The sequence below is a fragment of the Micromesistius poutassou genome, assembly GCF_964030765.1.
Source record: "Micromesistius poutassou genome assembly, chromosome: 2".
Lineage (NCBI taxonomy): Eukaryota > Metazoa > Chordata > Actinopteri > Gadiformes > Gadidae > Micromesistius > Micromesistius poutassou.
The window spans coordinates 7,156,182-7,169,071 of record NC_140272.1 but is presented as its reverse complement, the minus strand read 5'-3'; the positions used below and the strand labels follow the sequence as shown (position 1 = coordinate 7,169,071).

The window sequence follows — 12,890 nt, the reverse complement described above, 5'->3', positions numbered from 1 at the left end:
GTGTAGCTCAGTGTGTAGAGCAAGGCACTAACACTGTCAGGGTTAAAGGTTCTAATCCCTGTGTAGCTCAGTGTGTAGAGCAAGGCACTAACACTGTCAGGGTTAAAGGTTCTAATCCCTGTGTAGCTCAGTAGGTAGAGCAAGGCACTAACACTGCAGGGTTAAAGGTTATACTCCCTGTATAGCTCAGTGTGTATAGCAAGGCACTAACACTGCAGGGTTAAAGGTTATACTCCCTGTGTAGCTCAGTGTGTATAGTATGGCACTAACACTGTCAGGGTTAAAGGTTCTAATCCCTGTGTAGCTCAGTGTGTATAGTATGGCACTAACACTGTCAGGGTTAAAGGTTCTAATCCCTGTGTAGCTCAGCAGGTAGTGCAAGGCACTGGGCTCAAAGATTCTAACCAATCATTTCACACTGGGATTGACAGCCAATCAAAAGACTCTTTAATCCAAATTTCCTTTTGGGTGTTGAAGGCTCCATTTCCTGGCCATATAATCAGATGAATCTGCAAGCTCCTGTTGAGATTAGTTGTTGTTTTCAGTTAAGTGTGACAGTCTCCTCCTCTTTCTCCCAGGCCATGTCTAGAGAGAGAGAGAGCAGAGGAGAGAGGTAGGGGAGAGAGAGAGGAGAAAAGAGATTGAAAGATAGTGGTCAGCTGAACGGGCATATCCGTTCAATCACAGGCCTGCTTGTCCAAAAGATAAGCCACACCCTTCCTTCCTGACAGGAGAAGAACTCACAGTCTTGGAAAACTGCTTTTTCTCTTAATCACTCATTCTCTCCGTCTCTCCCCCACTCTTTCTCGCTCTCTCCTCCCTATCTCTTTCATACCTCTCTCTCTCTGTCTCTCTCCCCACTTCCTCTCTCCTCCTTTATCTCTCTCATACCTCTCTCTCTCTCTGTCTCTGTCTCTCTCCCTCTGTCTCTCTCTCTCTCTGTCTCTCTTTATCACTCTGTCTCTCTCTCTGACTTTTTGTCGACCTTGCAAGAGGCAGAGTTGTAGCAAAACCTGTCTGTCTTTCTGTAAAGGGAGGTGGTCGAGGAGGTGCTAGAGGAGAGGAGTTGCTGCTCAAGGAGGTGCAAATGGAGAGGGGAGGTGCTAAGGGAGGTGTTAGAGGAGAGGAGGTGCTAAAGGAGGTGCTAATGGAGAGGGGAGGTGCTAAGGGAGAGGGAGGTGTATGTCATGTGTTCAGTTAGACCAGTCTCAGAAGAGGAGAGGGGAGAGTGCTTCCTGGACTGGTCCGCTGTCGTCTGGTTAGTTTTTATATATAGTATGCATCGTATACATAGTAGTATATAGTATTATATAATAAAAGTATATACAAGACTTTATACTACTATACACAAAATAGTATATAGTATATACTGTATGTAACAACTGTAACATCTATAACTTATATAGTATAGTTAGATAGTAGTACATGGTTAGTTTACTACTCATATGTTGTAAATATATATTTCCTTCTAATATAGAGGTAAATATATATTTTTGAAATAAGGTATATATTTATAATGTTAAATAGTAGTATATTTTTTATTATATTTGATATAGTACGGTATTTGATTCGTTAGTTTACTACTAATATACTGTATATATTATATAGAAGTAACATTGTTAGTTTACTAATGATAGATATATATATTATATAGTAGTAACATTGTTAGTTTATTACTGATAATATATTATTTGCTAGTAACATCGTTAGTCTACTACTGATATATAAATATATTACATAGTAGTAATTGCGTTAGTTTACTCCTGATTTATATTTTATATAGTAGTAACATTGTTAATTTACTACTGATATATATTTTATATAGTACTAACATTGTTGTTTTGATATGAAAGCATATAAAAAAAGAAAATCTCCAGGAAAAACTAAACTATAACTATATCACTTAACTATAAAATTTTTAAAAAGTGTAGTTATTATGAACAATACCAATAGAGATTGACACACATCCATGCTGTATATGTAGTTAGGTAGTAGAAGTTAGTGTGATGGTGGTGAGATGTTAATATGAAGTTAGTTTGATGTGAAGTGACGTTAATGGGAAGTTAGTGGTAAGTGTGTGGGATGTTGTTATGATGTTAATGTTAGTGTAAAGTTAGTGTGAAGTTGGTTGAAGTTAGCGTGAGGTTTGTGTGATGTTAATGTAAAGTTTGTATGATGTTGATTTGAAATAAGTGTGAAATTAGCTTGAAGTAAGTGGGATGTTGGTGTGTAGTTAGTGTGAAGTAAATGTGAAATTAGCTTGAACTTAATGTGATTTTAGTGTGATGTTTGTGTGATGTTGGTGTGATGTTTGTGTGATGTTAGTGTGACGTTTGTGTGATGTTTGTGTGATGTTTGACGCAGGGTTGTCAGGATGGTTTTCTTCAATACGGTGGGGGAAAACTTCATCATTCTGCTGGTACTACTGTGTGTAGGAGCTTCCAAACAGCAGGTACACACACACACACACACACACAGACACAGACACAGACACACACACACACACACACACACACACACACACACACACACACACACACAGACACAGACACAGACACAGACACACACACACACACACACACACACACACACACAGACACACACACACACACACACACACACACACACACACACACACACACACACACACAAACTCCCCTTCCACCTCAGCTCTGAAGAACTCAAAGTACACAACTCAAAACAAACAGTCAAATTCACTCAGACAGCCAAACTACTGGGAAACAAGAAGACAAGACTGACCAAACAACCCACACATTAAAAAGTACTCAGTGGGAGGAACTAAGTCTCTGATGGGCTGCAACAACTGCACTGAAGTCAGGTGTAATTCCTGATGTGGCTATGCGCAGCACAACTGACAGGTGTTCATCACTCAGTGTGGATCTGTATCTGGACTTGTTATATTTCATCAATGAGAAAGTTGAATGACACCTTGTAAACAACCACATGCGATCACGCGCGCACCAGCTGTTTTCACAATAAAAGCCTTTCCCACATGTTTTCGGATATTTGAACTGCTTACAATCAATTTTTACATTAAAAGTTATTTAAAAAAAATACAATTTATTATTAATTTATTATTTTTATTATTAAGAATGAATTGAAAAAAAAAATATATATATATAGGATATTATTATTTTAAATCTTTATTTTTTTGGAACTTGCGAGCCACCCACAACCGATCAACGACCCACAGGTCTGTTCTAGAGCAACCCGTCTTAAATGTACTATTTGAAGACTTTTGCAGTCAGTTTACCCGCCTGGACCTCTTTGGATTTTAGCAAGCAACGAACACCATCATAACGGTGAGTGGTGAATGTTTTTTGAGACATTTTCCGCTTGAAGTTTGATAAAAGTGAAATGTGTGTGGCCGCGTTCCGAAATCGGGCGGTTGGCCGTTGACTTCCATTCTCCTCCAAACGAGTGTGGAGCGGCTCCTAGAGCTGAGTCTGGGCTCTGTCCAGACTGTTGTGTGCCCGTGAGGCCACACGTTGACGCACCTAGCCCTAAGCCTCCCACTGCCCAATCAAGGGTAGGACATCTGCTATTAACCTGGACAATAAATTAATAGGTTTCGATGCTAAGTATACCGGTGGCCTCCGAAGAAAACGGGAACAATCGTGTACATCTGCTCATGGAAAAAAACCCAGACTTTCAGTGACACTACCATATATGAGCAGGACTTCCGATTGACACTACCATATATGAACAGGACTTCCGAATTTAGTGCGAGCATCACGTGGAATATACTGAGATATTGGCCGTTTCTCAATTCGCGTTCTCGTGTGTTCTTGTGTACTTGCGTTCTCGATAAACGTCATCAGTGGTAGCCCAAGCACTGTTCCAATTCCAAGTACGCGAGAACGCGAGTACTGTCGTAAAACCCGGAAGTGTTCTCGATGCGTTCTCGATGAGGCCGTTCTACCGAGGATGCATCGGAGGTGACTCGTGTGGACTTGGGACCGTTAAATATCCCAGAATGCATCATCGAGTCCGCTGCTGTTCCAATTGCAGGTGCGTACTCGCGTTCTCGGAAGTCTGTACTTGAAAGTCCGGACTTGCCAAGTACGTACTTCCAAGTCCGCGAGAACATAGTCCGCGTACTTGGTATTGAGAAACGGCAATTGAATTGTTGAACTGCTGAGCTGCTGCGTCAGCAAAAATTGTACCAAAGGGCCCTAGAAGAAAAACAGGAACCTCCATGCCTCTCTACCTCTGATTAAGACTGAAGCCGTTTCTCAATACCAAGTACGCGGACTACGTACTCGCGGACTTGGAAGTACGTACTTGGCAAGTCCAGACTTTCAAGTACAGACTTCCGAGAACGCGAGTACGCAACTGCAATTGGAACAGCAGCGGACTCTATGATGCATTCTGGGATATTTAACGGTCCCAAGTCCACACGAGTCACCTCCGATGCATCCTCGGTGGAACGGCCTCATCGAGAACACTTCCGGGTTTTACGACAGTACTCGCGTACTTGGAATTGGAACAGTGCTTGGGCTACCACTGATGACGTTTATCGAGAACGCAAGTACACGAGAACACACGAGAACGCGAATTGAGAAACGGCTTGAATGTAACTGTATCATAACTACGCATGCGTCTGCCTTCGCACGCACAAAGTCAGCTGGCAACTGGTATATATAGAGCGCACCCAGGACCCTCTCGGCAGCACTTCTTCTCCTGCCTTCTTTTACTCACTAACCCACGGGGTCTGATGGAGTCACTTGTTGACTCTATTGGACCCCGGTCACTGCTTCTTCCTCTCCTTCCCTCTCTCCCTCTACTTACTTAGAAAGGCAGCCTCTACTGAGGTATTTTTTGCGTATTGCGATTACCACTCTTTAGCTTATTCTTTTTCAGGTTTATTGGGATAGCACCCACGCAGGACCAAGCTGTAACACGGGATTACTACCCTTATATCTAGTACGGGATTACTACCCTTATATCTAGTACGGGATTACTACCCTTATATCTAGTACGGGATTACTACCCTTATATCTAGTCTTACTTATATTGTTTATTGATAATTTGTATTGTTGATTGATAATTGATTGTATGGTTTATTGTATGGTTTATTGTAACACTGCTCGTGCAGTCTAATAGACTCAATTGTTGACTCTAATAGATATGCAAAGACAGGAGCGTGTAGACCTCTTAATAGAAACCTTAATGATGATTTAATGTTTTAGACTCTTTTTTAATGTAATCGTGATTTTTTGTAACATTTTGTAAAACGGTATTATATATTAGACTCCGTTAACATTTAACCTCTTTCTCTTGACAAATCCTTTTCTCTGTCATAGTGTAAACGAGTTTATTGAATCTAAATAAAACTACCTGACTACATTTTGTAGTAGGCGATTGAATCGGTTCTTCAGTAATTGACCCGGCCCCTCAGTAGGGGCCCAACCGACAGCTCGCAGCTCTCCCAGCCTCCGCACGATAGGTGAGTGGTGCATGACACAAACAAGGTTGATTGTGACTGGTCCGGAGAGTGAGGCAATATAAAGAGGTTCAGACTTGTTCCCCGCTTCGTGGCCCATAGGGACTGGGGTGGTAAGAGACGCCACAGAGTTCGATCGAAACGCGTATAGCCTAAATTTAGCTTAACCTCGTAGGGGCTTAAACGAGTGACCTGTGTTGGACACATAGACCAGAGTCTTCCTCCACTGAGCTTAGCCGAGGAACTCTAACACATACAAAGAGGGCCAGCACAGGTTAAGCCCCGGGGCCGAAGAGAAACCAGTATCGGGTACCCCTCTCCTAGACGTCAGGAGAGGTCTTCCCACCTAGTGCGACTGAAGGTTCTCATATAGCCCTCATACTATAAAAACCCATTATAGGTTGGAACACTCGACATGGCGCCCAACGTGGGGCTGTAAATTAGTGATTACGACTAAATAACAGTCCAGTGCACGAACCGCACCACTAAGGAGATAATATCTACCAAGGACACGCTTACTAATAGTCCTAGTAGAAGATATCGATCAGGACGATAATATTCCACCTGTCGAGCCGCTCGAAAAGGCAACACAGGTTGGCAACGGAGTTATCGGTTTCCCCCTGATTAAAAGGTTAATTAAATCGTGCCGAAAAACTGAGGGAGCAGTCACCAAGAGAGGACGCCCGTAGTATTGAGGAAAGAAGTAGCTAACTATCCAAAATACCAGAAATAGCTGGACTAGAAAAAGTCAGTTAGGGGTTTAATTAACCATATTTCGTTGATAATGGTGGTCACGACGCCAGGGTGTACCCTATAACCGTAGCAACAGGTAGACAAGTAGCCTATAAATTAGCTAACTTCTTTACCACGCGCTCGGCCAAAACCCTTAGGATGGACAATGCTACCCACTTCAAAAACCAGTATGTGGCTGACCTCCTGGAGCAGTCAGGGGTCAGACCCATCTGGAGTGCCCCCTACAAACCTTCCACCAATGGGGTGGCCGAAAGGTGTGTGGGGTGCACTAAAGCATGGATTATAGCCAATGAATTGATGGCAGTCACATGATTTGCGAAAAGACCGGACCTGTGCATCGATCACAAGTTGTCCCCTGGGTAGTATAGTTCCTAATAAAAATCCTAAAACTTCCAAACAGAAAAGTGACTAGACTCTTCCCTATAATTAGACCAGACCAGGCGAACGGAGGAACAACTGCCTTGGTCCTCTCCTTCACATCAACCTCACCAATTTGTGTGTATGCGCTACTGTAAAACCTGCGGGGCTGGGAGGGGCATCTGTTTCGCGCCCGTACTTCAATTGGAGGAAAGGTGGAAACCCACTAGTATTGAAGTAGATCACGAAGCAATGACTCTTATACACAACTAACCTGTTTTTTAGATTGCCGAAGCTAGCGGATCAGGGGCTCAAAAGGGAGCACAAAGAGAAAAGCCCTTCAGGCTCCCTACCCCTCTTGAATTGTAGTAACTCACTGTGGAGAGGAAGGGTACAATAGCAATTATATAGCGCTAGACTTATTGGATAGTAAAGGCTCAAAAGCCTCAAAAGACACCTCACTCAAAGGAGATAGGTGGGTGAAAGACACTAGGGAACAAGAGGGGACATATAGTTCCAAGACTGTACCAGGTGTTATTAACCACTGGGCAGACCGAGCCAAGACGCAGCACAAATAGTGGCCAAAAACAACAGGGGCCGTAATTTCCAAAATCCTCACATCTACACTGAGCGTAGGAGGAGCTGTTATCAACGCAGTAGGAGGCTTAGCCCAAGATACCATGTACACTCTAGGTGGATGGTTGTGGTCCATAGTGAGGACCTTATTAATCTGGTGCGGATACGTGAAAAGAAGCTGCCCGAACCCCAGAGAATCACTCCGCTGTAGGATCTTGCCAGAGCAAGTTCTGCTTTTTTAGCTACTTAAGAATATCATTCTTTAACTTTACTAAAATTTAATCTTCTGATTCGGATCAGTCTTACGACCCAAAAAAGCCGTGGACTTACAATAATTGAAAAATTAGTCATGGAGAACAACACCGCCGCACGAAACGAGGATTATGTAACCGATTGTGTCTCAACAACGGGGTCAGACATCTCTGGATTGGCTAAGGTCGTCCAGATCTGCGAGCCCCGAGATACTGGAGAGCCCAAGAGACCCGCATGCCTTAGCCCTGGGTTGGAAAAGAGCCCGGAGCAGGGGCAGGAGGAGTGCGAAACGCCATCAGCACCCCAACCCCTGCAGGAGGAAAGGACAAAGCCACTTCCAAGACCCCAGGAGGCAATACCTCCTCGGTGGGACCAAGCCCGCCCCAGGAAGGGGCCAGGCGCAAAAAGAAGAAAGGACTGGATAATCTCCCAGATAGCAACCTGGGGCCCAGGTCCAAAGCACCCGACCAGGCGTCTACGCCGACCCAACGACCAGCTTGGGGGGATTTAGTGACGGGTCCGAAGGACTTCGTGGATGTGCAGATAGACCCTTTGACAGACGCGGACTTTCCTCCATTAGTAAGATCCTCAGAACCCCCTGCTCAGGCATGTTATCTAGGCAGCACAGTAGCTGTAGAATGCCAGGAGGCAATTGATAAGATAATTAACGAACTTACTCAACCTAGGAGTCCTCCCCCAGGGAGCTCTATTAAAACTGGAGTGAGTCCAACTTTGAAAAGGGAGGAATTCCTTATACTCTTTTCCTAGAACAAGACGTCCCTAAGGACGTCTCCTCAGGGATCCTCCAGGTCGTTGGTGAGGTTCCTGTCCCCGGACAGGATCCTCTGGACAATGGCATGGAGGATACAACAGTAGAAAATAAGGAACTGTGTGAGCGGCGTCAATATGAGGCCCTCCGAAATAGATATAACACTGTTAGGAGCGAATCTTGGTTTCATGAAGGTAACCCCGCTTTCACCCGCTTTGTATGCAGCCCAGGGGAAAGGGTGGTCTTAGGCATAGATGGAGTGGTACGCATAGTTCTTCCCGTTTCAAGAGGGGCCCTTAGCCCCTTAGGCCCCCCTACAGATAGATTTAGACCAGAGGAAGTGGTTATTCATGTATGCAGTGAGATAGTTCCAGAGAGGAAGGATGGTTTCTACGGTGCCTCCACTCTGCTCTCACCCCCTATGCAAGAAGGGGTGAGAGCAACTGGGACCGAGATAACAGTTGAGCCCCCCCAAGCCACCCAGAGGCAAGCCCCCCCAGAACCTCCAAGGAACCGCACCCTGGGGACCCATCCCCGGGTACGGGCCTGCATGGAGCCCAGAAGCACCGGACCGGGGTTCCCCCGACCAACCTTGCCAAGAGGTGGCCCTGCCCCTGGACCCTCAGGGGTCAACAGACCCCCTCCCCCTTCTGTTTCTTCTCAATTCCCAGTGACTCGCAATCCAGGAAGACAAAACCAGTTCTACCAGCTCCAGTGTGGAGTCTGGCGGAAGGTCAACAATTTCCGTGTCAGGGACCCGACATGGTCCTACTACAACATCGGTGGCTTGGTCAGTGGACCGAGGGGATGGCCGGTAATTGATCCGGAGCATCAGTTCCAGTGGCCTCTCGACAACATAGCAGAGGCAGAGCACCTGATCTCCTGCTCCAAACTTCTGAACCACCTCCCCCACCAGCCAACCTGCAACAAACTCCCTCGAGGCATCCAGCCCGTCGCCAAGTGGCTCTATCGACATAGGCCCACCGGAAAGCCATTCTGCATCCTGGAGAGCTTCGACGGGCTGCACCTGATCTACATCGAGGACCCAGAGACTTCCCCTATTTGGGGGACCAGCTACCCACCCAACGGAGGAAGGGCATAGGTGCGTAGGAGGATGTTGTGTGCCCGTGAGGCCACACATTGACGCACCTAGCCCTAAGCCTCCCACTGCCCAATCAAGGGTAGGACATCTGCTATTAACCTGGACAATAAATGAACACTGTTGAATTACTGAACTATTGTAACTAATGATCTGTTGTATCTGAAATGTTATATTACTGATCTGCTGTTTCAACAATAAGTGTACTGTCTACCTCAAAGAAAAGCGGAACCATCATGACCATCTGTTCATTAAAAAGACTGCCATATGTGAGACATCGAAATGCTGAAATATTGGAACTGCTGATCCGCGGTTTCAATGCTAAGTATACCGGTGGCCTCCGAAGAAAACGGGAACAATCGTGTACATCTGCTCATGGAAAAAAAACCAGACTTTCAGTGACACTACCATATATGAGCAGGACTTCTGAATGACACTACCATATATGAACAGGACTTCCGAATTTAGTGCGAGCATCACGTGGAATATACTGAGATATTGAATTGTTGAACTGCTGAGCTGAGTCAGCAAAAATTGTACCAAAGGGCCCCAGAAGAAAAACAGGAACCTCCATGCCTCTCTACCTCTGATTAAGACTGAATGTAACTGTATCATAACTACGCATGTGTAACCTGCGTTGTGTGTTTCTTGTGCAGTATTTACTGGGACACTCAGCATGGGATGCAGCGCGTTTTATTGCCTGCACAATGGGTCAGCAAACATGTAGACAAAGGTTTAAACATTAAACTGGTCCGCCTGCAGCAAATACCGTCTTTTCTGCTTCCATTATGTGTTATATAAACAAGTAAACACAAATAATTAATATATATAATTACTATGGCAATACATACAAATAATAACACAACATCCATTTTAAATGATAATCGCGCTGAACAACGCTCATAAACAGGTGCGCACTCCGCTCGTGTGGCGACCAATGGTATTGCATGTAAGACACAATAATGGCGGCGACACACACGAGGGAGATTCGAATACATACACGAGACATGATAGAACTAAAACAACTTATTGGTTACCTGCACAATGGGTCAGCAAACATGTAGACAAAGGTTTAAACATTAAACTGGTCCGCCTAGACAAAATAAATACAATAAGACAACTTGCACAACAGCCATGCAAACGTGCAACCGAAAAAACTAAATGAAATAAAAGAAACAATACTATGCCAATATCTCAATAAAGTGAGTTAAATTATGGCATATAAGTTAAACATGACTATTAATGATTATTTTAGGCGGACATGTTTCTTACTCAACCTACCTTCGAAGGACACGTCCTTCGAAGGATGCAGCCCCTGAATTGGGACACGGCCCTGGTCTTTTCTGCTGCAGGATACCCAGAATGCAAAATTGTACAGAAGTATCAAAATAAAAGTCTCGACCCAATGACACAGGATTTAACTACTATTTTAATTATTTAATTGACTCCGTTACACATGCGCCTGCCTTCGCACGCACAAGTCAGCTGGCAACTGGTATATATAGAGCGCACCCAGGACCCTCTCGGCAGCACTTCTTCTCCTGCCTTCTTTTACTCACTAACCCACGGGGTCTGATGGAGTCACTTGTTGACTCTATTGGACCCCGGTCACTGCTTCTTCCTCTCCTCCCCTCTCTCCCTCTACTTACTTAGAAAGGCAGCCTCTACTGAGGTATTTTTTTGCGTATTGCGATTACCACTCTTTAGGTTATTCTTTTTCAGGTTTATTGGGATAGCACCCACGCAGGACCAAGCTGTAACACGGGATTACTACCCTTATATCTAGTACGGGATTACTACCCTTATATCTAGTACGGGATTACTACCCTTATATCTAGTACGGGATTACTACCCTTATATCTAGTACGGGATTACTACCCTTATATCTAGTACGGGATTACTACCTGTTACGCCACGTCCCGCTACACGGTCCAACACCCACCTCTAGTGGCTGCTGGGCGTAACTGGTCCTCCTTCCCGCAACCCACCTGTGGGCAATCCCCAAGCTACTTAAGCCGGGGTTCCCCAATCAGCCGGCGCCAGTTCGTTGTTTCCCTAGCCTACTAGCAGTTCGTAACCAGCCAGCCTGTCTACTCGTTCCTCGTCCCGCCTGCACCATCGTTCTCCCGGTACCAGACCCCGCCTGCCTGACTACTCGTCCCTCGCCCCGCCTGCACGATCGCCCTCCCGGTACCAGACCCCGCCTGCCTGACTACTCGTCCCTCGCCCCGTCTGCACGATCGCCCCCCTGGTTCCAGATCCCCCGCCTGCCTGACTACTCGTCCCTCGCCCCGCCTGCACGATCGCCCTCCTGGTTCCAGATCCCCCGCCTGCCTGACTACTCGTCCCTCGCCCCGCCTGCACGATCGCCCTCCCGGTTCCAGACCCCCGCCTGCCTGACTACCCGTCCACTGTCTAGCCCTTGCCCACCTGATTGCCTGCCCAGTACCAGACCCCCGCTCGCCTGACTTCCCGATTGCTCATCCAATAAATTCCTTTACCTTTTACCCTGTCTCCGCCTCCCTGTGTCCAGCATTTGGGTCCCAGTCTTGTACCGTAACAGTACGAACTGGCCATCATGGACCCAGCTGACGCAGAGGGGTTCAGGGCAATGATCTCCCACCAAGGGACTCTCTTGGGCCAACACGACCAGGCCCTGCAGGAGATCGCCACCGCCCTCCGTGAGCTGACCCTAGCCGTCAGTTCTCAGCCCCCCGTCGCCCCCGAACCCCCAGCCCCCGCCCCGAGTCCGTCGGCTTCTCCCCGGGAACCGACCATCCCAGCCCCCCAACGTTACGGAGGGGACCTAGGATCCTGCCGGTCATTTCTTACTCAGTGTTCCCTGGTCTTTGAAATGCAGCCCCAGACCTACCCCACCGAGAGATCAAGGATAGCTTACCTGATCGGTTCGCTGAGTGGCGAGGCTCTCGCGTGGGCTGCGGCGGTGTGGGAACGCGGGTCTGCGGTCTGTCATAACTACGGCGCCTTCACAGAAGACATGCGGAAGGTCTTCGATCATCCTATCCGAGGCAAGGAGGCCTCCCAACGTCTCCTGCAGCTTCGCCAGGGATCACGCAGCGTTGCCTCCTTTGCGGTCGAGTTCCGGACCCTCGCTGCTGAGAGCGGCTGGAACGAGGAAGCGCTGCAGGGGGTCTTCCAAAACGCGCTCAGTAGCGAGCTAAAGGACCGTTTAACCTCCTGGGAGGAACCCACGAACTTAGACCATCTTATTTCTCTCGCGATTCATATGGACAATCGTTTGCGCCAACGACGCAGAGAGAGAAGCACCCACTCATTCGCCACGCCCCCTTTCGAGTCACCGGCTGCAACTCAGTCCTCCCTCCCGGTCGCCGTTCCACCTCGCTATGTGCGGTCCTCTTCCCCCGAGCCGATGCAGATCGGACGCACACACCTTAAGGCTCATTTATGCTCAACGTTAAATACGCATACGGATACGGACGGAGCCTTTCGTCCGTACTCTGCGTTCATTTCGTCCGTTTTTCGACCGTTTCCACAAAGCTTACGGATACGCACCAAACGGAGCAGTACCACCGGAAGCCGTGGGGGCGCTGTTGCCGTCACTACCCGATACGGAGCCTAGAGCCAGTGTGAGACAG

General features: G+C 46.9%; 1 protein-coding gene across 1 annotated transcript in view; it reads left to right on the top strand.

Annotated features, from left to right (window-relative positions):
* Window positions 1–1,187: 1,187 nt before the first annotated feature.
* The window catches only part of stab1 (stabilin 1), a gene marked incomplete at its 5' end in the record, with an annotated part of 91,583 nt that continues 79,880 nt past the window's right edge, over window positions 1,188–12,890 (top strand). Inside the window, 2 exon segments of the mRNA XM_084464345.1 lie at window positions 1,188–1,258; window positions 2,365–2,452. Of these exon segments, the coding sequence (XP_084320471.1) occupies window positions 1,188–1,258; window positions 2,365–2,452 (159 nt within the window).